Source organism: Cyrtonyx montezumae, unplaced genomic scaffold (assembly GCF_038088225.1).
Source record: "Cyrtonyx montezumae isolate F1298 unplaced genomic scaffold, pur_monq_1.0 scaffold_17, whole genome shotgun sequence".
NCBI lineage: Eukaryota > Metazoa > Chordata > Aves > Galliformes > Odontophoridae > Cyrtonyx > Cyrtonyx montezumae.
The window spans coordinates 7,939,101-7,962,553 of record NW_027071903.1 but is presented as its reverse complement, the minus strand read 5'-3'; the positions used below and the strand labels follow the sequence as shown (position 1 = coordinate 7,962,553).

Below are 23,453 nucleotides of genomic sequence, written 5' to 3'. Positions count from 1 at the left end.
GAAGGCAAGTGTCACACTCACCACCGAGACAGCAGTATCTCCTGAAAGTTCTCCATGGGTTTGGATCAGAGGAAACTGGGGATCCTCATGCATTTTGATACCATGGGGGGTGTGAGATCAGTGTAAGTCACTGCTGTCCTTAGGAGCTCTCCTTTGAGTGGTCAGTGCCACGACCACTCAGCAGAGCCCATTGATCTCACTGACTCTGGCAGAATTATAGCGGGTCTGTTTGCATGAACCATTGCTGAACAATTTGTCTGATGTATTAATCATCTCTCAGAGATGAGTACCCAGGCTGCAGATTTTTCTTGTGGTCCAGTTTTCCTTGTACAATCATTTCTTTGGGTTGTTGTTGAGTTCACCTACACAACAGGGAAGTGCCGCTTCATGCCTCCCTTCTGACAGCAGCTCTGGTTTGGAAACTGATTCGTCTTCCTGGTGGCACTCAGAAATCAAGACCACATTTACCTTCCAAATCCACATGTAAGAGGGAAAGAGCGATCATTTAATCAGCAATTGGAAGACTCAGTGCAATTTACAGGGTGTATGTGGCTATTTTACTGGCACCTTGCAGCCTCCCGCCGACCAGGCCTAGGCTGCAGTGGGCAGGCAGAGGGCAAGGGCCACATCCCAAAACCCACTCAGTGGGCATCCCATTCCTCCAGGCTCCCCTGCACCTGCGATGAATTCATGCTCTATCACAAGCCAGAGTGCACACAGAAAATTTTCAACCGTTTGGAGGTACAAAGAGCAATAATCTTAGCCTGAAACAATTGCACTGAACTAAAGCAGTGCTCCTCTCTCCTCGATCTACTTTTAAGATCCCTGTCAAAACAGCCCTTCAAACACATTTGATTGGGTTGGGGCTCATCACACTGTCACCAACTCACTTTTCATTAGGCTGTTGCTCTCTGTTAGCCTAGCCAAGCAGAAGAACTCAAACACATGCACAAATTAAATCGACATCCAAACTCCACCAATATACAAAGCAATTTAAATGATATTCATTAGAGCGATGACAAGTCCTGATGAGGCTTTCAGGAGCGGAGTCCTTCAGCTTCTGCCGACTCGGTTTCATGGTCACTGAGGCGGAACTGCAGTGACTGTACCTCCAGCTTAGAAAAAAAGAGCCGAGAACACGGCTGCGCTTCCCGACACACCTCCCTCATTCTCCCTCTGCACAGGTTTGCAGCTGAGCACACTTCAGGCGTGCCTCACGCTTCTTTGCAGGCTTTACACTGCACACACACTTCAACAAACCCTCTTCCTTTCCCTGCCACCTACAAATGCGCCAATTAAAAAGAATTCCATTTTCAAGTAATATCATTTCACTTGGCTAGAAAGGTCACTAACTCACAATTATGATGGCTATAAACATGTCCCCCATTTCCTACCCTGCAAGAAAGAAGGTGATACGTTGAAGCTTAATAAAGAAGTATTTTTCATTGTTAATTTATATTAAAGTTTAAAAGCTACCTTCCCTTCCTTTATATTTTTGATATTAAAAACAAAATTAAAAAAAAGACGGACGCTATCTTTTCCACAGGAAGGCGAATGGGGCAGACAGGTCTAATGCAGGCTTTTCTACAGTGCCAAATCATTTGAAATTCATTTCCCTTGTGACCAAAGTCCTTAATTCAGGCATCAAGGGGTAGGAAATCAGGAAATTAGCTCACTAAAGCCCAGCACTCTGCTCAGCCCCCTGAAATCTGAATACATTCTAAGGATGAGAGAAGGGCACAATGCCCATGCCCTTGCTCCCTTCTCCTTGCCTGCTCTATGACTGCCTTTATTTCCTCTAACAGACCAACAACCTTAAAACCAAGATGCAGAGAAGTGTCCCATTACACTATTACTTTAAAATTCATCTCCTGGCATCGCTGGCCTTGGCTGTAGTTTTTTAATTTTACTTTTGAAACACTCCCACAGTGAGAGACAGGCACCTTGGTATAGAGTACGATTTGCAGTTGCGCATTTTCACTTCAATAAACGTTCCACATATGAACTTGGTGAGTGGTGTGGATGTATCCATCCATTCTCAAGTGTGTATCTGATTTTAATTATCTTAAAAGATGATTTAACCAGAAGTGCATTTCAAGCTATAAATATGGTGAAGTGAATCAAGCAACAGCTGCTGAGGAAGTTAATGTGTCCCACCTAAATATCATAATTTACTGCTGAAAAGCAAACAAACAAATGAACAACTATCTACCCTAACATGTAGCAGGATACACAGTATAAATGACTACAGTTTTACAGGTAAAAAAATCAATTTATGTAACACCTGCACCATTTTTGTGTATGTACTAGATAATGAATACAGCACGTAAGCTAAGTACCATAAAGCTAAGCATTAGTACAAGTTAGTCATCTTTCTCATGCTGAACATTTAGTGAAAATTACTGCCCCAAACCAAGGCCTGAAAACAGATTGTAACCTCGACGATTACTCCGGCGCTTTCAGACATGTATAATGACGCTTTAATACATAATTCTGCTCCCTTCTGTAAATGACCTCGATTCTTTCTTCCTTCACTGGTAAAAAAAAAAATTGACTTCTTATGCAAATACTCTTCAGTGAGGGCGGCAGTTTCACAGTCATGAACATATACAAGCTTTTCATTATTGCGGCATAATTACTGAAAGCTCAACAAAATTCACTGCTACCACACCCTGAGCAACAAAACCGCTTTCAGATGGCAGTCAGCAATTATTTCTTGTTCTCTCGTTCCCCTGCAGCAGGTCAACCAAGGCCTGGAAGGCACAGCTCGGCCCCAAGGTCCAGGAGAAGAGAATTTGCTGGGTCCTTTAAGCTGGAGATTATATATATGCGTTAGGATTACCCAAGGGAGTTACACAGGCGTGCTCTCTCTGCAACCGTCCAACCGTACAGGATTGGTTCACTCTTTTCTCAGAGAAAACTCAGTGACTTTTTAAAAAGTTTTGTAACTTTGGAACTCTCCCATTTGCTTACTTTCATGACCAATTCTTGCTTTGTGCTCCGTATTCTGATCCACTGAGCACTGTGGGTAACTGAGAACCCAGCAAAGCTTCAACACAATCTCAACGACAAAAACTTACCTAAGAAAGTATGCAAAAGTAATTGCCATCATTTGGCATTTTTCTAAGAAATACAAAAGGATCTCTGGAGGCATATTTTGAAATGTAAAATGTATTAAAGTTAGCTTTATTACCAGTTGTCTTTGTCGTCACTTGCACTACAGTTACTTCCTTTTCTGCTGCAGCTGAAATAAGAACTTACAAAATTAAAGGCTCTCCTCTTCTATGCATGCCAGTATTGTCTTTAAATCTCACAGTATTGCCAAAATTTTTGCTGTCATAAAATGCAGCCACATTTGTGCCTAGCTGCATACACCAAGATACGTAGCCCTATCAAAGTGCAACAGATCATTACCATGATGACAACACTTATCTACCTTTGTTTAGATAAAAGATCACATACAGTGTTTACTGCAAAAGCAACTGCAAAACTAAAACAATATACCTTCAATTTTAATACAAAAAAAAGCAACCATATTATATATATATAAGATTCTACGACTGAGGTTTCAGAAAGTTCTTTATACTAGCTTGAAAGTCATATTTTGGTTAATTATAGATTTTTTTGCTCACCAGAACTCAATGATATATTTACTGGTGGAGTTTTTTGCTTTTTTGTTGTTCTTCTTCTTCTAGTTGCTTTTATTTATTTATTTATTTATTTGCTAAATGTTGACTTCAGTGAACAGCTAAGATCTGGCATATTGATTTCTTGTTGTGAAGTGAGCTGTTCAAGCTCCATTTAAGATTTTCATCTTGCATGTAGCCCTGAGCACATCATAGCACCATAAATTAGTTAAATTGCACATTTATCACAAATGTTATTTTAAGATACTGCGTAAATGTGATGGCTGGAAGATATACAGTATGCTACAACAAGCCACTACTTGGGTGGGGTTAGACCAGGGTCACCTTTATACACCTGTGATTTAGAGCTCTTCCCACCCATCACAATCTCATTTCTAAACTCTTTCTTGAGGCATTTTGTTTTCTCTCGCATCTAATCTGCATCTTCCTAAATAAAATGTGAAACACAATGCAAAAGTTGGAACTCATATATGTATTTTAAAAATCCCGCATTTATACCTTTATGTCTAATAGGAAAAAAATTAATACGGTCAGGTTGGTGATTTGGTTAGCACTGATGGTTACCGTGCCAATATATGTACCAGTGTACTGATGGAAAGGACATTATTCTAGTTCACTGATTCTCTAAATTCTTTACAGTGTGAAATCACATTGATATGCCAGTGCTGAAGGTTCTGAAATGCAAGCTGAACTTTATTTTAATAAATTGAGGATATGCAGATCCTGAGTAGCCGTTTATTTGTAAAGTTCGAAGCATATTTTAAAACTGCATTTTAAAAGTCCTTTTCCTGGCCTCTCTCTTACTTTTCCCCTGGTTCTGTCTCCTGCCTTTAGGAGGAGAGGGTTAAGCCCAGAGGGTTAGGCCCCAGGAGGGACTTCATCAGACTGGATGAATTTGGTGTTTGCAGTCATCAACTCCTTGTCTGTATTTAAACAATAAGGAGAATGAACACTGAAAAAAAGATGCAGTCTCCTGCTTTTCCTCCCTCCCAAGCCCCAGATAACAGTATTGCATATAGAGCTTTTACCATTACAAGTCAACGGTGCATCTTAAAAATAAATTGATTGACAATATATGCAATAATCTGCCAGTCTCCTTATGTGTGAGTTTCTGCTTTGCAACCAAACACTATATTTAAGCTGTTCTAATTTTCAAAGGAGGAATTCTCTGCTGTAGATGCAAAAAGTGTGCCTGCATTTAGACTGAGACCATCAATTTGCAAAAGAGGGCCGCCAGGGAGTCCTTCTGGAGGGCAGGGGCTGGCTGGGCTGCACCTCCTCAGTACGCAATGGGCACTCCTGGGATGGGGCTGGCAAACAGCAGAACTGTGCACCGTGATTTAATTGCTAGAATTTGAGCGGAGGCCATAACATTGACACACAAATGACCTTAAAATCAGATACAACCGCGAGCCAAAAGAGGAGGCAAAAACACAGAGCCCTAATCGTGAATCCCATTCATTGAGTCTTTTCAGCAGTACTTACTGCAGAATGAACGGAACACTCAGTTACACTGGGTGAGACGTGGCACTGGCTTTTATGGCAGCAGTGAGAGGAAGAAGAAAAAGCACAAAACACATTAAATTCACTTATAGGAAGACAGTGGATTTCCTTTTTTTAAATAAAGAACACTGGAGATTTGAGGTTCAGGTGGTAGTTCTCACTTAAAACACGACTCCTAAGTGCCGCAATGGTGGTTTTGGTTCCCTGAACTATTTCTAGCCTCTGATTTCACCTGCCGGGCAAAAGTCACTATTTACTTATTTAATACAGGTAATTTGGAGATGTAAATTGTTTTCAGTGTTTTTGATGGAGGTGACCTGTCAACACCAGTAGCAGCCTGTCATTCTCATATAACGGCTCCCGCTCGTTTGGCACGTTTATCCACCGCTCTTCCCGCTGTACCCCAGCTCTGGAGGCCAGCTGAGGCTTCCCTTCCTACCAGCTCTGTGAGGTCTGCTGGTGGTGCCTCTCCAGCTGCAGGTGCCTCTCCGGCCACCCCAGGAGCACGGAGGTGCATCTCTGCCACGTGTGCCCAGCTGGGCATGGAGAGCAGCACGCCTCCCCGCTGGGCTGCAGGAGCTGCAGAGCACTCGTGCGCTTTGCTGCACCTTGCTTCTAAAGCCTGTCTCCTCAGCCAGCCTTACCTGATGTTTAAAAAGGAGTTATAATGCTCATTTATCTGTTCCGGAGGAAAAAAAAAATTGTTAATGCAGCCTTTGAATAAGTGCTACCCTGCTCTTTAAATGCTAAAGTTCACTAAAACTCCAGTGATTTATGTGCAGCTTTTGACTGCCAGCACCTGGCAGATGAAGAAACCTACTCAAGCTTCAGTCATAAACAGATAGCATACAATTTAATTTTAATGTGCTCGTTAGTCGTAGCACATTTCAGACATAATTGTGAACGCAACACAAAATTATAGCAAAAAGACAATTTTAATGCTGCTGTAGAAAAAAAGGTTATATGAAGAGTCATATAATGGTGCTTCATTGTCAACAACAAAACAGGGCACAGAGTGCATTACAGTGTCTGTGCTGTTTACATGCCAATATTTTATACATAGATTCTCATATGGTGTCAGCTGTCAGTTACTTCTGCAAATTAACTGCCAAAAATGGAGACGAACAGAATCACTTAGTGTGCTGGTAACCACGGGTTACCTTTCATATGCCTAAAGATAAAGCTGCAGTATGGAATCTTGGGAGAATAATTAGGCAGAACAAAACAGAAAGTTACCAATTGAAATAAAAAGGCATTCTACAATAGGAAATAACAACCAAGAGCGCTTATAAATAAGTAAAAGAGGTTATATCACAGAATGCCTCATAACTTTTAAGCAAAGTATTACAGTACAAACATTTTAAAGGCTTTATCAATGTTTAGGAAATACAGTACAAGTTTTTTTTTTTTTTTCAAATAGATTTAACCCTTTGAGCACTGAGTTTATTTTGAATTTTCTCTTTTTATTTTCTTTTATTTATTTATTTATTTATTTTACTAATAAATTACCTTTAAAAGTCACGTTGTGCAAAACAGTTATAATGCATGCCAGGAATGCAGTCCGTGGCTTCTGTTTCTTTAGACGGTTTAAAAAAAGAACAAAAGAAAGGAAAAAAAAAGACAAACAAATGATAGCAACACTAATAAATATGCATAATTTAAACATGAACCTCTATTAATATAGATGTACTGTATAGCAAAACAAAACAAAACATACTTTGCTTTAAGAATAATGTTTCTGAATACTTTATAAATGCTATCTGTGGTATCTTTCATCATACAATTTACAACGTTCGGATGTTAAAAGAAAAACCGTTAGGTCTAAAAAATGAAATATACACTATATATAGCAGTTCATACCTGGGGCTTATCAGGTACCAAAAAACACTGTAGCTAAAAATGCTGAAGAAAAAGAAAATGGCATTGACCACAATCACATTTTTCATAAGAGATTTTGAAATCTATACAATATATACATCTATGTTTCAATGTGAAAATTATATTTTTAAATTTCAAGGTGTAAGACACCTCTGCATAAATGGAGGTTCATATTTGTAATCAGAACTAAGCTGGTAAGGGTTTAAAAAAAACCATATCCATACATTTTTACCAAATTAATGCAAAAGTGCTTCAAAGTACTCAGAGGGCTAAAGATTACAGGGTGAGAAATACCAGCACACTTAGGTCACATGAAAAAAGTGCACCAGAATCAGTTATAAATGCTTAATTAAACTGTCTGTTAATGCATGCAGCTTGATGCATCAGAGGGATGCATAGCAACTAAATCCAATTTACACAAAGTTCCAAACACTTACCACTGCATTTTAACCTTCATATTTTACCAGTAACAACAGCTGATTATGCACCTCTAAACACTGTACAGTTATACAAAACAGTTCAGCCCAGAGCGACTCTGGAGTTAAAATAAGAACATGTGCCAAGAATTAAACAGTAGCTTTAAGGCGTCTTTGACAGTTTTCCTCAAAGCAAATTACAGTTATTTTAATCAAAAGCAAATGCTACTGCTTCTCTAACTCTGAAACATACAGAAGATGATCCTCTGGTGACTTCCCATGTGTTTTACTAAGATGAAGTTTAACAGCATGCTTGCTTGCAAAAGTCCTGTTACAAAGTTTGCACTGGTAAGAAGTTCCCATATCTTCCTCTGGAGAGGATGTCACCAGCTTTTCAGATGGTGACTTTGCTTGTGCTATCTGATTGTTAATCTGTTCACTGGACAGTTTGGACAAGTCTCGTAACCTGAAACCCAGATGCGATTCAAGATGACTGATATAAGTTGAAGGAGTTCTGATCTGTGAAGCGCAGTCATTACAAAAGAACACTGGATGCCCAGTGTCCAAATTTTTAAGGAACTTAGTTCCCCCCGTCCTTCGGAGCTGGTATTTCACATTGGCTAGCCAATGGCTAATTGTGGTCATTGAAAGTCCCGTAAACCTGGAAATGTGCATTCTTTCTTGAGGGCTCAAGTCTGACATTATGTATTTACCCTCTGAAGTCTGCCGTAAACTAGCTGCAAACTGGGCCTGCAAGATGAGCAAGTGCTGAGGGTTCCAGTTAGACTGACGTCCCTTCCTTTTCTGAGCTGGTGTACTCTCTTCTGGTTCCTCTATTGTGGTACCATCAATGTCAGATTTCTCAGATATGCTGGAAGGTGTGGAAGATTTTGATGTGTGACTTTCTGTCAGGTTCTTCAGCATATCAGATATATCTGACAAGGCATTCTCGCGTAGCGGCGAGTTTGACATGAATGACACGACTGCAGATGTCTTTGCTGTTGTCACTGTAGATGAAGAAGATGCAGAAGATGTCGATGTGGATGACAAAAGCGCTGAACCCAAAGAGCAGCTTTTGTCACTCTTGCCTTTCGTCAAATCTATGGGTTGGTCATTGTTGACATGATAAAAATAACGGTCTAAGTGGTCTGTTTTTTTGGACTGGAGAGGTGGGGTGGCCACTGCAGCCTTTTCTGCCAAACTGTTGCTCATTTTAAAAAGCATGCTCATTGGGTCCAACGCGGGCAAAGATGGCTTTGCTGCCTTCCCAAGGTGAATATTCATGACAGACTGCAGTGCACTTAATGGGTTTACAAATGGCTGTTCCGGAGGGTGATCAGTAATGATAGCCGTGCTGCTACTTAAAGAACCTACAATTGACTTAGCAGGCTCTTTTCCATTTTCCACAGGTTCTACAGTTGGACTGTCCTTGCAACCGTCTCTTTGAGGGACTGGGCTGTTCTGTTGGCTTTTAAAGCCACCATCATTGGAGGCCTCCATTTTAAGGGGTTCACTGACTTCACTGCTGCATGGTGAAGGCGTTGCACGCTTCATTGGAGAAAGCTTTCCTTCGGGTTCCTTCATTTTTTCTTCCACTTTAGCCACCTTCTCAGTGACTTTCTTTACTAATTCTTCCATGGCATGAAAATTTGTTTTTGGCACAGGTGAGGTCTGGCTGCTTGGTGGAGATACCAAGGGCTGGCTTTTAGATGGCGATACAAGATCACTGTTTCCAAACATGGGTTTTAACGGCGTACTCTTCCCAGATGAGCCCAGTGACAATTTCATCATATTAGGCAGCTGATAAGCAGCATGAATGCTGGGGTAGCCACCCCAGCTCGGGGTGCCATTCTGGGCTTTATTTATAGCTGATGTAACTGTGTTTTCTAAAGACTTCAATATATCCAGTCCCCCTTTAGGGCTTTCTTCTAAGTCGTTTTCAGTCAAGTAGTGGTATTTCGAAGAGATATCATACTTCTCCTCATCCTCACTTGACTTTTCTTTATCTTTCATTTTGTCATCAGCAGTGATTCTTTCTTTATCTACTTCTTTTTTAATTTCAACATTTAATTTAGGGGAAACACTTGAAGGAGTATTGGAAGGAGATGTGAAAGTGGTGGCAGCTAGTGGCACAGACTGGACTTTCTCATCTACTAAGGATGTTATTGTCGGTGTTGCTGGGGCTTCTATAATAGGCTTCCCCTTTTTCATGGCAGAGTTGGTGACCTTAATAAAATGTCCCGTCACCATCATGTGGGCAGTGAGTTCCTGCAGAGTGTCATGAGAACTTCCACATTCCATGCACTTCAGAATTTGAGATTTCCTCGCTTCGAAGTGCCAGGCGTAGCTGGCACCATTCTGGTGACCGTAGCGATTATTTGGCGTAATGTAAGGATTGGAATTCTTCTGAAGTGCATCGTTGGTGTCTGAGACTGGCGCTTTCGGTGTCCCACCTGTGGAATCTGGAGAACTCGGAAGTTCAAGCTCTAGTGATGCTTTCTTTCTAGTAGCTGGGATGATTTTTGCTGCTACAGGTGTAACAGGTTCCTTCAGAGGCACTTTTTGGTAGTGTTTTGTTTTGATCATATGAACACTCAAATCCTGAAGAGATTCAAATGAATGACCACAGTACATACACTTTAATACTTTCTGGGCATCTTCTTTCCCTTCCATTTCAAGCAAAGAACGTTTACGAGGTTTGGACCATCTTTTAGGGTTATTGTTATCAGTTTCATGGTTGTCATCTCGATAATGTCCCGTTTCATTCATGTGCACTGTTAATTCTACTAAGGTATCATAGGCGGCACTGCAGTCTTTACAGCGGAATTTACTGGCTCCAGTAAATATAGAGCCATAAAGCTTACTGCTTTGTCTGTACAACTGAACTGTGCTAAAAAGGCTTGGTTCAGGAAGAATTCTGCTCTGAGAAACTTGCTGCAGAGTTTTAGCCATAGCAGTCTGGTGCCAGTCAAAGCTGCCACTTCCACAACTGCTGCTGCTGCTGCTGCTACTGCTGCTGCTACCATTGTTTTTTTCTGAAACTGGCTGGTGAAGATTCAAATTGAGATTGGACCAGTAGGAATTGGAGAGGAAGTTGTTATATACAGCTTTCATTTGTTCTAAACTATCAGATACAGTAGAGTCTTCAAGTGGTATTGAAACCTCCTTGCTCTCCTCTTCATTCTTAATAGAACTGCTCTCAAAGTCTGCCATGCGGTCACTTGTCTCACTGATATGTGACTCACTGTCCATTTCATGGCTTGAAAATTCAGCTGCTGGAGAGTTTTGGTAGCTTTGGCAGTTCTTACTGAAGTCTTTTTCTGGACATGCATATTTTGCAGAAGGCTCTCCATCAGCTGTGCTTTCGTCAGCTTCCACATCTTCTTCCACCAGTGCTGCTGCTTTTAGTTCGTCTGAAACATAGGCTATTATGAAGAGAAGAAAAATAAGTTAGTTTCTGCTGATCATACTTTAACTCAAGTGTTTCAGCCAAAGAGCTGCGCTTATTTGTAAAATTAAACAGTTAAAATTTAGTGTTTCTTCTGAGCAAGAAAAAAATCTGCTCTTCAAACATAATTTGCCACCTTATTCTTCTCAAGGGGCAACAGCTTGAAATTAAAACTAAATTTGAAATTAATGAAGCACATTCTGGAGGTGGCATTCATTTCTAAAGTAATAAATTACTTGTATCAACCTCAGAGACAGCAGTTCCTGTCTGTCAATTAATATGTCTTATGCTTCTCCTACCCCTAATGCATTTCTTAACAGACAGATTCACAATTTAAATTAAGCAAGCATTTTTTGCTCATTACAGTTTTGAGACTCAATCCTTAATAAATATAGAGTACAACAAACATCAAAAATTCCTACAAAGTAAAATAATCCCCAGTTGCAATAATAAAAAAAAATGAGATTTTCAAGAAGTTATCATTATTAGGAGTATCTTATTTTAGAGGAGGAAAGAGTAAAAGCAGGTGATGCAACCTTCTGAAACAACTCACTACAAGCAGTTCAAGGGTATTCATTATGGGTATAACAAATGACCCATTCACATTTAAACATACCTTTCTCAACAAGAAAGCCAATGCAGAATTATGTCAGGAGCTATGTCAGGAGTTAGTTCAAGAAAATTGGTATGCTGTACTCATTCTTGCTGTATAAATATATACAAGACCTTCCAGTGGACCTTACAAATGTCAAAGTGTTTGCTCTTTAGACTACTTTGTCAATATTTACTCAGCATAAGCTACACAGACACCCAACAGGGATCCTGTCTTTTTTTCCTTCTCAAGTAATGCAACTGGTGATGTAAATTTACGATACTCTTCCTGAATAGGATAGTTGGGAACTGACAGTAAACACATTCTCTTTTCCTCCACTGCTCTGTGCACATATTCTGCATATGTTAAGTCTACCTTAGTTTTTTCTTCAGAAAAACAAACAAACAAACAAAAAGGACCCCCTACATTAAGGTTAAGAGAAGGATTGTTGATTGATAAAAATAATCTATTTTAGTACAGTGAGTATTAAGTGGAATTCAGAATTTGCTTGCAATCCCTCACGATTACAATTATAAACTTCAAAAGAACGCATTTCCAGTAGGCTACGGGCAAGGACACTTGACTTCTGACCTTCTTCTCTGGAACACATCTGGAATGTGTGGGTATCTGTATTGTAAACACATCTATAGCTTGTTTATGCAGGCAATAGTGCAAAGAAGATAATGACTAGCATCCCAAGAACACCTTCTCTAGCTCACAGAGAGAAAAATGTAGAAGAGTATAGCAGATATCACATGCACAGTATTGAACCTTGCAAATTTATTTCAGAGAAATTGTGATTAAATGTTGCCAGAATACTACAAAAGAAAAGAAAAAACAAAAAACAACAACTGTTAAAGCAGCAATGAAATTAGGCTTTTCGTTTCATATGCAGTACTTCTTCATTCAGTAAGGAAATACAAAATATTCACTGCTGTTTCTCACAAGGCTGAATAGCAGCAAATCTTTCTTCAAGCATATAAAATTAATAAAATCTGATCTAAAGAATAGTTGCTAAGCCTCTGAAAGCACAAACACAACAGATGAAACAACAGATAATTGTGATTAGGTATTTCAGCTCAGGTCATTTCAAGACAGAAGAGTCATTTAGTGAAGTTCTTATTTTTAACATTCATGTGAGTGTAGTTTGAAATAATTACGTTTTAAAACTTTAGACTATACTATTATTTTGGAAATGCTGTTAAGATCAGACTTTAAAAGCAGGTATATGTGCTCTGATGAAATACTTTTACTTCATTTTACGCTTTTTCAAAGTATCTTGAAAGAATTCAAGATTCTTTTTTTACATACACTACGGTCATGCTGGCAATCTGTAGTCAGGATTAGTGCCTATCCAGCAAATGCTTGCAGTGAAACCACTATAAAGAATTTATCATCTAAGATGGATTTCACTCAATATTTTCATTCCCCTGTAGATGATATAGATTCCTTTTCATCTCAATTGTTTCTTCCATCATGTTTCTAAACTCTACCGAAATCTTCAGCAAAGGAAAGCAGAAGGGTTAAAATAATTTCTAAAGCTTAAAAAAAAAATTAAGTAATTACAACGGGCTAACAACTATCTCAATCTGAACCATGCCAAAGATCCAAGTGATAAGAATAAGGAAAAAAGGAAGGAAGAAATGACTGCATGAATCTATGATTTGGAAGCAAACGTACCCTTTTCCTTTTCTATTTTGTGGAAAAAGTTTTTCTTTTGCCCATCCCATTCCATTGCTTCATGTGAAAATGAAGACAAACTCTCTTTTGAGGACATAAAATCCAAGGATATTGTTACTCTGCCTGCAATATGAAGACCTGCACACCTGCAGGCCGAGATGAAAGACCAATGTACCCATTCTTTGCTCCTTGTGTCCATTGCGTGCGTTATTCTCACACATCAGTACCAAAGCCCTGGGCCCTGCACACCATGCAGGTGCTCCTGTGGACTGCTACTCACCAGCATGGATGGGCACAGATTCAAGTCCCAAATTTATGTGATTTTCTTTACATTTTCATTTCTCTTATTAAAATCTTATGAATTTTGTTTGGATGAAACGCTTGTATTGTCACATTCACAGCTTTTTTCAAGAGTGACTTTCAAAGTGGGGAAAACCTGGCTCATTTAAATGTAAATCTATTTACCTTTCATCCTTTCTTTGCCCTTTTCACCAACTATCAAGCATATTTGCGTGTTAACCAGGAGCTGCCTTCTCTATAGCTGTTCTCCTTTCTAAGCTCGAGTTGCAAAGCCAAGTTGTGACATCAGTCTTTAACCCAGATATGTGGGAAATGAGACGCAAATGACAGCATGGAATTTAATGCTGCAACTTTCATGAAGTGACAGTTTGAACAACTCCTCCTGCTTTTTCCACTGTAAAAGGGAGAGGAGAGATGAAACACAACATTATTCCCAACTTCTTCAGTCCTACAGCTTAAAACAGACCCCTATGGCAGTCTGTGCAAGAAGCTTCTAATGTCTCATTCCAAGGACTGGTCACCTAGCACTTGCCTTCAAGGCCATCGCATGGCAGCAGAAGACAATGCACCAAATCCTGGGCCAACACACAGCAGCAGATTTGGGCCATTCTCAAAGATTTCCAGCACCCACATATAGGTTTACAGCGGCTGAAGGGCTCATCACTCCCTAAAGCCTCGTCCTCAAAGGGTTGATGCAACAGGCAATGGGTATATCTCCTCCTCAAAAAACTCTGCCAAACTGTTATCAGCATGTGGGACAGATGAGGATAGAGGGTTAAGGCCAAAAGACAGTCCCAGCACCACTGAACAGTAATGAGAAGCCCTGATCCTGCCAACCTCACCACACTTGGCTCAGAGGAGGGGGACAACTGGTGCTGTCTGCCTGCAGATGAAGGTGACAGCTTTGCTGTTACAGAAAGTAGGAAAAGGAAGGCAGAGAGATTTTGTCTTAGGTTAAGCACCTATAGGAAGAGCAAAGACACTGTGGAGAAAAGAATAAAATTGGGAGGTGATGGTAAAACAAAGAACCCTCAACTTTTCATAGAGATCCTCTGCCTGATGGAGACTGTATTTAAGAAACACTGTTTCCAAACCATCTCTACTCATCCATTTGTTTCTTATTAAAAATAAAAAATAAAAGAGAAACTCTTGGTTTGATGTGTTTCAAGTGTAAAGTAACGTCTAAACAGCAGGGCATCTGTACAACTGTTCTTCAGTGCCTTGACAGCAAAGTATGAGGTAAAAAAAACACCACTTTAAAGGCAATTCTAACAGCAGAAGAAGTTAATAAGAATGGAAATGAAAGAAATTATGTGCTACTATATTTTTGTTTTTCATTTCCCAGTGTCAAAGAAGAAAAAAAGTCACAGTTCCCAAAAAAAGTTTTTAGTTTACATCTTGTAGGACATCAAAACCCACAGGAAATTGCCTGCAAGTTGAGCATTGTTGTCACTGCAACACACTATTTGACAAAAGATGGAAAGCAGTACTATGGGGAGGCTCTCATTTCCCAGAGAAAAGAGGGCATTAAAGAGATTCCAAAACCTATTGCAGGTGCAGCTATACAGAGGTTGAGAACAGACAGTTCCCTCATTAATATTTATTATAATTATTAACTAAATTGCTAGGTAAAAATGAAATTAACACATCTGATACAAATACATAAATGTAAGCTGTGGTATAATGGAATTCATTTCCACAGAAGAGGGAATTACCTTCATAACTGAGCTATGGATCATTTCTTTGCCAGTGGAAATAAATCGTGATACATCACTACCCAAAATGATGGTATAGACACATACTGTATAGACACCAATAAACTCATGGACCTCTCTCTATGCAGACACCAAAGGAACTACAGACACTACATGCATGTATACACTATAGGCATTTGAGACTGTATATTTTGGCTTATATTTAATTGGAGCATTTTTGAAATGTCTTGCTTTAATTATGTATTTCACCAATAATTTATTTTAATTAGCTCACTGGTACATATAAAAACTAGAATATGAGCTTTTTCCTTGAAAAAGTACCAAAAAATTCAAATATTCTCCTCACATGAGAAACATGTTTAACTACAAAATTCAACCATCCAATGGTTCATCAAAATACTTCAATTCCCTAGAATTATTTTGGCTTTAACCAAACAGTCTTATATTAGAAAATCACAACCAACGTTATTACTTATTTATGCATGGTTTGAAATAATTGTTTAGTGGTAAGGTTCATTTCCTAAACTATCTGATTTTTGAGTGCATCTCGAAAAAAGCTTCTTAACCCCTTAACAAAACTTGAATCCACTTTCATTCCACACCTTAAGAAGTGAACAGCAGAAAGAGGTTGAGAATATAAAGGATCCATCCACCTAGGAAGGTACCCAATTTTATTATTTTTTTTTAACAAATTAAGCAATCTACAGAAAAATCTACAGTTTCTGTGGAGCCATTCAGTCAATATGGGGCACAGCCTGAGCACAAGCCAAGGGAATACCAAGAGGAAACAGAAGTCCTGAGATGTTCTGACTGTGCCAATGGGCCTTGCTCACACAATTAATGAGAGAGGCAAGAGAAAACCCAGTGGATCAAGTCAATCAAACACCTAATACAACTGTAGGCATCTAAAAGAGTTAGTCTGTTTGAAAACTCCCACTCCATGGGCCTTTAACTTACACGAAGAAAGGCAAACATCTCACCCACAAAATGAGCTATTTCTATACAGAGACTGACTAATAATTCACATGTAGCTGAAACTGTGTTAGAGACTTTACCACATGGCACAGCAGTTAGTGTTCTTCTCAGGAGACAGAAGAAAGGTGAATCAGGAGAGCACCCCTGTTAACCTGACTGGCATGGGACAATGCTGTCTACAAACAGGCACAGCCATGCTGATGATCCAGCACCTTGACCTGTTAGAAAGGTCAAAGGTTCTATTTCATAGAGGCAGGACTGTCTATTATGGGAGAGAAGTGTTGTTTCCAGGCGGGGAGGTCAGCATTCCTCTCACCTCTTGACTGAAGTAGCTGGTACCCTGCAGTGTGGTATGACCCCACGCCATTGGCAAGGTCAAGAATATTCATTTGAACGTGCTATTTGATGTGGTGTACATGACTCATGCCCATTTAGCTGTTCAGGTTTTTTGTTTTTTTTCTGGTATGTTGACACACCTGCAACATTTTTGCACCAATAACACTGTACTAATGAAGTTACTGGGAATCAGCTCATGGATGGGTGTCACATAGCATGGAAGTCTAATATAGGTGGCTATCATTAGGCACCAGAAACTCTGAAGTGTACTTCTGTTTGTTTCTTCATGAATCATACTGCAGCTATCTGATACAAGGAGCTTAGAGACAGGTCAAAGGAAGCTAGTCAGCTGCTCCAATCCAGCATCCTGGCCTGGTATTATGTTTGGAGAATCTTCAGAGAGCTCAAATCAACTGTTAAGTGCTAAGAGTTGGGAATTACATGGAAACGAATACACAGTGAAGAGATGGTAACACAAACGGAGTTTACATGCCATTACAGTTTGGACCATCAGAGTAAAAGCAAGTGGAACCAGCACAAAGAAGGTCTATAGCAAGCATTTTTTCCTTGTGACACTGTACTAACACACTTCCTCAGTTTTTGTGTAGACTCCTACTGTCTTCAGACTTAACTCTGACAAAGAGTCTCTAGACCAAAGCCTACCAAAGAAAACAGTAAACATTCAAAAATTGCTATGAATTCTTCCAAAGAAGGCATTTATCTTCCTAGTACCAAACCCTGTTTGGAAATTTGTTAAATGAGATATTCCTGTGCAAAGCTCAAATTTATGTATCATCTCTTTCATTAAACACACACCTGAAAAAAACAGAATGCCATTATTGTAAATGCTGGCTTAGAAACAACTTAGCACCACTGGAAAACATCACCGTAATTTGGTGTTCAAAGGATTCAATGAGTGCTTTAGTCTTCACAGCAACCCTGTTCTTATCCACAGTTCATAGCTGCAGACCTGGAAATCCAAAGAAGTTAAAAATTACTTGCCCAGTGCCAGACAAGAAGACAAGTAAAGAAGCCTGCAACTCCTGCAGGTTAATATATATAATGAAGCTATTTACACAAAACATGACAAGAAAGCTTAAGTCTGTGTTTCTGTTCCTGTGCTTCTTCACAGTGTGTGCATGTGACTGCAACCTGTGTGTCTAATTGAAATTAATTGACAGTTTTAAGCTTAAATCGTTACTAAGGATAAAATACCCAGTGAAATATCCACCAATGCATCTACTGTGCAAAATCTTGAGTGTGTGGTTAAAAATTTCCTCTGAGCCAAACTGCTGGATCCAATAAATGCTGAATCCACACACTGCCAGAAAACTCCTTTCCACAATGGAGAAAATAGGAGAGGTTTTGAAAATTGGGAGAGGAACAGTCACAACCCTCGCTCATGGAGCTTTCTGCTCCCAGCCCGGGGGAGGCCTCCAGATTGGCTGTGAGCATCAGTTCCACCAGGGCTGCCCTGGTGACAAAAGATGATAGATCACACGTCACTCCTCCAAGGCTGTGCTCTGCCTTGACTTCTACCACTGGTCTGAACTCCCTGAATTCAACTTGCTGAGCAGGGCTTTTGTAAAATCTGCTCAAGTTATCCACTCATTTAGCATAATACCCCATCTTCCCAACGTGGAGAACAGCACACGATCACATCACAGAGCAATGTACCCTTGTGCACAGAGTCTTGTGAGGATCAGTCTGAGTCTCTTTGAGAGCTGATCTGCCTTCTCACATGCTACATTTCAAACATAAAGGGTTCTAAAGATTAAAAAAACTTAACAAGACCCAAAGTGCAAATTACTCCCATATACAATGCATAAAACCATTTTTAAAGAGATTTCCTCACATAAAAGTTGCTTCCAGATGCCATTATTTGTACAGATGGAAGAGAGCATCATGCTTCTGAGAAACCAGCCTAACAGTTCAGAGAGCACGCCTGGTCAGATCTTTATTTTGTTCTCCTAAACTTGCAGCCACACGTACACTATAGAACTGACTTCCTAAAACACTGCTGCATAGAAGCAGAAAGACAGTTTACGTCCAGCTCTGCTTGCCCCATGTCAATGACCAGAAGCAGCATAGGATCTCTGAGTTAATGCTATAGGCTTCTGTGAGGACAAAAGGCCATTGCTTGCTATTGCATTTTGCACTTGAGGACAGCGGAGATTTTGACATTCCCTATGAGCATGAGCCTGGAAAGTCTGGCTGATCCTGCTGGAAGAGAAATGGCAGAAAAAAATGTCTTGGCCTTTCCTGTCACAGCACAAACCATCTTTCACAAGTACTGTCAGAACTAGTTCAAACAGGTACATACGAAACAAAGACTGAACACCCACTGGGAATTCTCACTTGCTGTTCAGTTCAAGATTGATGGCCGTCAATACTCAGACTGCCTTCCTCTTCCTCCCCACCCTTCAGGTCAAAGGGAAGAGTGCCCTTCCTGCCAGAACACCAAAGACACAAGCGCTCACCAGAGCACCAAAGCTCCCTGCAGGAATACCAGGCACTCCACAAACCCTTGGGAGGCTCACAAGCCAGCTAGCCAGCCATAGAGGGGAGGCAGCACCAGGGGGCTCAAGAGCCAGACAAACTGTTGGCGCAAACAGCTCACAAGCAGCCCCACAGTCTGAAAACATTCACATAAACTTAACAAATACAATTAAGTATGTGCATTAGTAACAGGAAAAAAAAAAAAACAACAACTACATTTGCTGTATAAATTATTCATCACAAGTAAATGTGATCCACTCTAAGTGAGACAAAACTGGTTTTCTGTTGGTTTCTAAGACAGTTGCTTTGCGTAAAGTACTACACACGTATTAGATTATCCCACTCCAGGAAAGCACATATTAGAGCAAGAAATAAGTAGAGAAAACAGCCTCATGTTACGCTTTGCCCCTGATTTTGGTTTAGGAGGTACACTGGTTTTTGGACTCTTCACAGAATTCTTCTATGCATAGAACTACCATCTCCTCGAGTAGACAAAAAATATTTACTGGAGTCTCCAAAGAATAAAAATGTTTGGATTTTTCTTTCAAATAACATTCACTGTCAACACAGGGGTAAGAACAGCCAAACTCTCCATACGAATTTTTGAATTGGTACTAAAACACGCAGTGACGCAATCTCTGCTTGATATCAGCATTTGGGTGGCATCTTTCTTTTAATCACTGCAAAGCACTCAGGGCATTCACCAATCTAATACAAGATTCACAGTCAAATCCAGGATAAGCAGGCATGAGCATAAAAGTTCTCAATATGGCTCTAATAGCTCTTAATTATTATAATTCTTCACTGAGCAAACAGATGTTGTAAGGGAACTTTAGTTTCTTCAAATGCAGTAATCAAACCATTCTGCTTCTGCCCTGCCTCTTTTCAGTAAATGCTTTGTATAGCGAAGTGGAAATAGCAAATTTAGTGGCAAAATGACCATTTAATTGTCACAGAAATCTGTTTTTGAACAGAACTGATGTTGCCGTTTATCCACATTTTTCTGAGCCTTCTGATTGCAGTTCAGAATTGTGGGAACTAAAAAATCCTTTTACCTTACTTTCTCTAAGCATCCCATATCTTTAGTTCCTCCCAAACTACCCACATCTTACAAACTTTACGGTGACCACAACACTGGCTGTGTATCTGCATTTAACCATATTAACATTAGCACACATCCCCAGAGATACAGCCCTCATTTTTCTTGCAAACTTGAAATCCCATTGAAGCCTTTCATGCAGTACTTTCAATAGCTATTTTGGTTGCAGTGAGTACTTACAATAAACTCCATACAAAGGTATGAATGGTATAGTAGAAATCCAAATGATTTCAATCACAATTTCAGCTATTGTAAATTTGTACTTATAATGAAGTTTCTCCATGAAAAAAAGGAGTTCACTGTGGGCCAACAAAGCTTTGTGTCCTTTCACAGTTTTTATTCAGCCCTCATTTAAGAAAAACAACTATTGACTACTGTATGAATCTCAGGACTCAGAGAAAGCAAAGATCCCAAGGATTACTTCTACAAGATGGCCCCCACTTGTTTTGAATGGATAGCAGAAAAAAAAAAAAAAAGCACTGAATATTCATTTCACTCATTTGCTAACTATACTAATATGCTCTTTTGTAAATGAGTCTCTATCTCCAGCACTAGCTATTGAATTGAAGGGTATTTGAATAGGTGGGTTTTGCTATAATGCCACACTAAGATAATGTGCTAGAAACAAATGGTTCACTGATTCCTGAATAGAAAATTTGCTGGAAAATCCTGAGAACCAGAAGATGAGGGGGAGGGGATTAAAACGTCTCCTCAGAGCCACCAACCAAACCCTTGTCATTTTTAAAAGATGCTCCTATGGCACAATATGAATAGTTTATAGCTACAACTGTGAACATTCAATGTCATATAAGAAAAGACACTTGTCAAGAGCTTTTCCCTTACAAGCACCCTCATCATGACCTGTGTTAATGAAGTTAATTGAATTTAAGATCAATAATGGTTAATTATTGCAATTTGACATTCTGAGATAAATGGCTTTAAGACAGAGAAATGTGTGTGTATGTGAATTCTCTCCAAAGAAGGTGAACATGTTACAGCCTAAGAGGGATCACACAGTCCTTCCATTGATCCTGGTACAATCTGATCGACCTAATCCTCTGATGAATGTGGGCTTTTCACAGCTACAAGTAAATGTTCTACAAGACTACTCTAACCCTTGTCACCGACCAAATCTATATGAGCTGTACACTAGAAATCTATTGAGATAGATTAAAGAACTGCTGTAGAAACAAGAGATGCTTCAATAAAGATGAAGTTTTATTATATTGATTACTAATGTTACATGCACTATGTAATTATGAATGCTTATGGATCATAAGAGCTTAATTTTGTCCAGTTGGATGTAAACGATCATGACTGAACAACAGTATTAAACTAAAAAAAACAACAACAACAACAAAAAACAGACTAAAAAAAATAATCCTACAACCACCCTGAATTTGATGAATTATATGTGAATGTTCAATAAGCAAAAGATTTCAAGGTCATCCTCGTAATGTGCAAGAAGATGCTCACAGACAGATATTTATTTCATAAAGTCACTCATCACCCCAATTAATTTAGTTGTTTTTTGTTTTGTTTTGTTTTTGTTTAAGTTTACTTTCACAACAGTTCCTCAACAGGAAGACATTTTTTCAAACGTGTTAGTAATGATATTCTTACATGCGTACCGAACAAGTTAAATGACCACTTACAAGATTTATAATGACAAAGTAAATGTCAAGGAAAAAGTATTACCGATTGCAGAGCACTGACAATAAAAAGCCACTGAAGAGTTCTGTCAAAATGTAAGATTATGCAAAAACACTATTGAGAACACTGCTAATCATCTGCTCTTGTCAATTACTTGAAGGGTATCTGACAGCATATTTACATTAAACACATTTCAGTAGCAAAATCCTTAATGCTGTATCAGAATATTTTCATTATCATTAGAAATCCTCTAAAACGTCCTTTTGCAGCAGAGCATTATAGCAACAATGATGTAATATCTATCTCTGCACCAGGCATCTATTTCACGCTATTATAGCTACATAACATTTGAAATAATACAACCAAAGATTAAATATACATGTAAGATGGCAGCCTCCGTGTTCTCTTACCCAGTGTTGGTACTTTTCAAGTTATAGCTTTGTAGGAGTTTCAAACTAAGCACAAATGAATGATCTGTCTTTGTCTGGCCATTCTTCTAGCCTTTTACTCCTCCTGTGACTGTATTTTATTGTGGCAAAAGACATTATCAAGCAGACATTTTTTTTTAAATCTTTGATTGTAACTTACAATTCAGCTGCTTTATGAAGAGCCACATTAACTACCAGTACCTTTCACCCGCAGTGGAAACTTATTTTAGTTATGTCTATCTTATACTTTATGGAACCCTTCCTCCAAAATAGAGAAATAAATGAAATGTAATGAAAATGAAATGTTGATCCTTTCCATGCTTCAGCAGGCGTTACTAAAAAAGCATACATAACCCTGTTGGATGCGTAAAACAGTAAGCACACATAAAAATGGACAGAGCGTAAACACGAGCTGCCTTTCAGAAGGAATTCATTGTGGCCTAAAGGAAAAGGAAGGAAAATCAGTCCCTAATATGGCTTGCAGGATCGATTCATGGTCCTACCACTATCCTTGCTGCAGACAACACACTTAAACTCAGTTTACCTGTCTGTAAAATGGGAAAATAGTCCTGATGCTCTTATTGCATTTAAGAAAAAAACAATAAAAAAACACTCATTGAAACTAACCTTGTAGAAAGTCCAGCTCACACCCCAGTTTGGATCATATGCAATCCCCATTCAAACCACACAGCTAAGTGGCACTACGCAGCCTTTGCTTTTTAAGTCAAAGACAAAGGTGACTCGTGTAATAGTAAAATGCCAATCTGAAACGAGTTCTGTGTCAGTGTGTTGTGCACATACCCATTGTCATGTATCTATCCACGTCTACTTGCTCTCACCTGAAAATCAGACAGAAAGCTCCAGCGTGCAAAACCTGCAGCAAGCAGGGCCAGCACCCTGTCCTGATGTCCTCCCATGCAGCAGCAGCAGCCTTAGGCGTGGGACAGAAGCACCTGAAAGCATAAGCAGCAACAACCGCAGTACCCCAGTGGGTATTGCACAGACCTGACCAGGTGCTCACAGCTGCAGGACAGACTTCTGCTCTCCTCTGAGCTGCTGGCCATGCCCAACTAACTGCAGTCCAACTCTAACCAAGTCACCTGAAGAAAAACTCTCCTGTGTGGTTTCTGTGCCCCTGTGATGCAGCAGACTTCCCCTCCATCCTTTCCACATCAGTGCCATGGCCTCCACTCATTTCTGAGACAGCACAGCCAGGTTCTGAGAGCTCTCAGCAGCAGTGCTTCAACAGAACTACACAAAGCTAGGCTAATACTAAAGTCTCTG

The 23,453-nt window shown here is 39.6% G+C and overlaps 1 protein-coding gene across 1 annotated transcript in view; it reads right to left on the bottom strand.

The window, feature by feature from the left end:
• Window positions 1-5,802: 5,802 nt before the first annotated feature.
• The window catches only part of TSHZ3 (teashirt zinc finger homeobox 3), a 62,057-nt gene continuing 44,406 nt past the window's right edge, over window positions 5,803-23,453 (bottom strand). Inside the window, exon 2 of the mRNA XM_065733194.1 lies at window positions 5,803-10,869. Coding sequence (XP_065589266.1) covers window positions 7,670-10,869 — 3,200 coding nt within the window. The 3' untranslated portion in view covers window positions 5,803-7,669. The remainder of the gene's footprint in view (window positions 10,870-23,453) is intronic.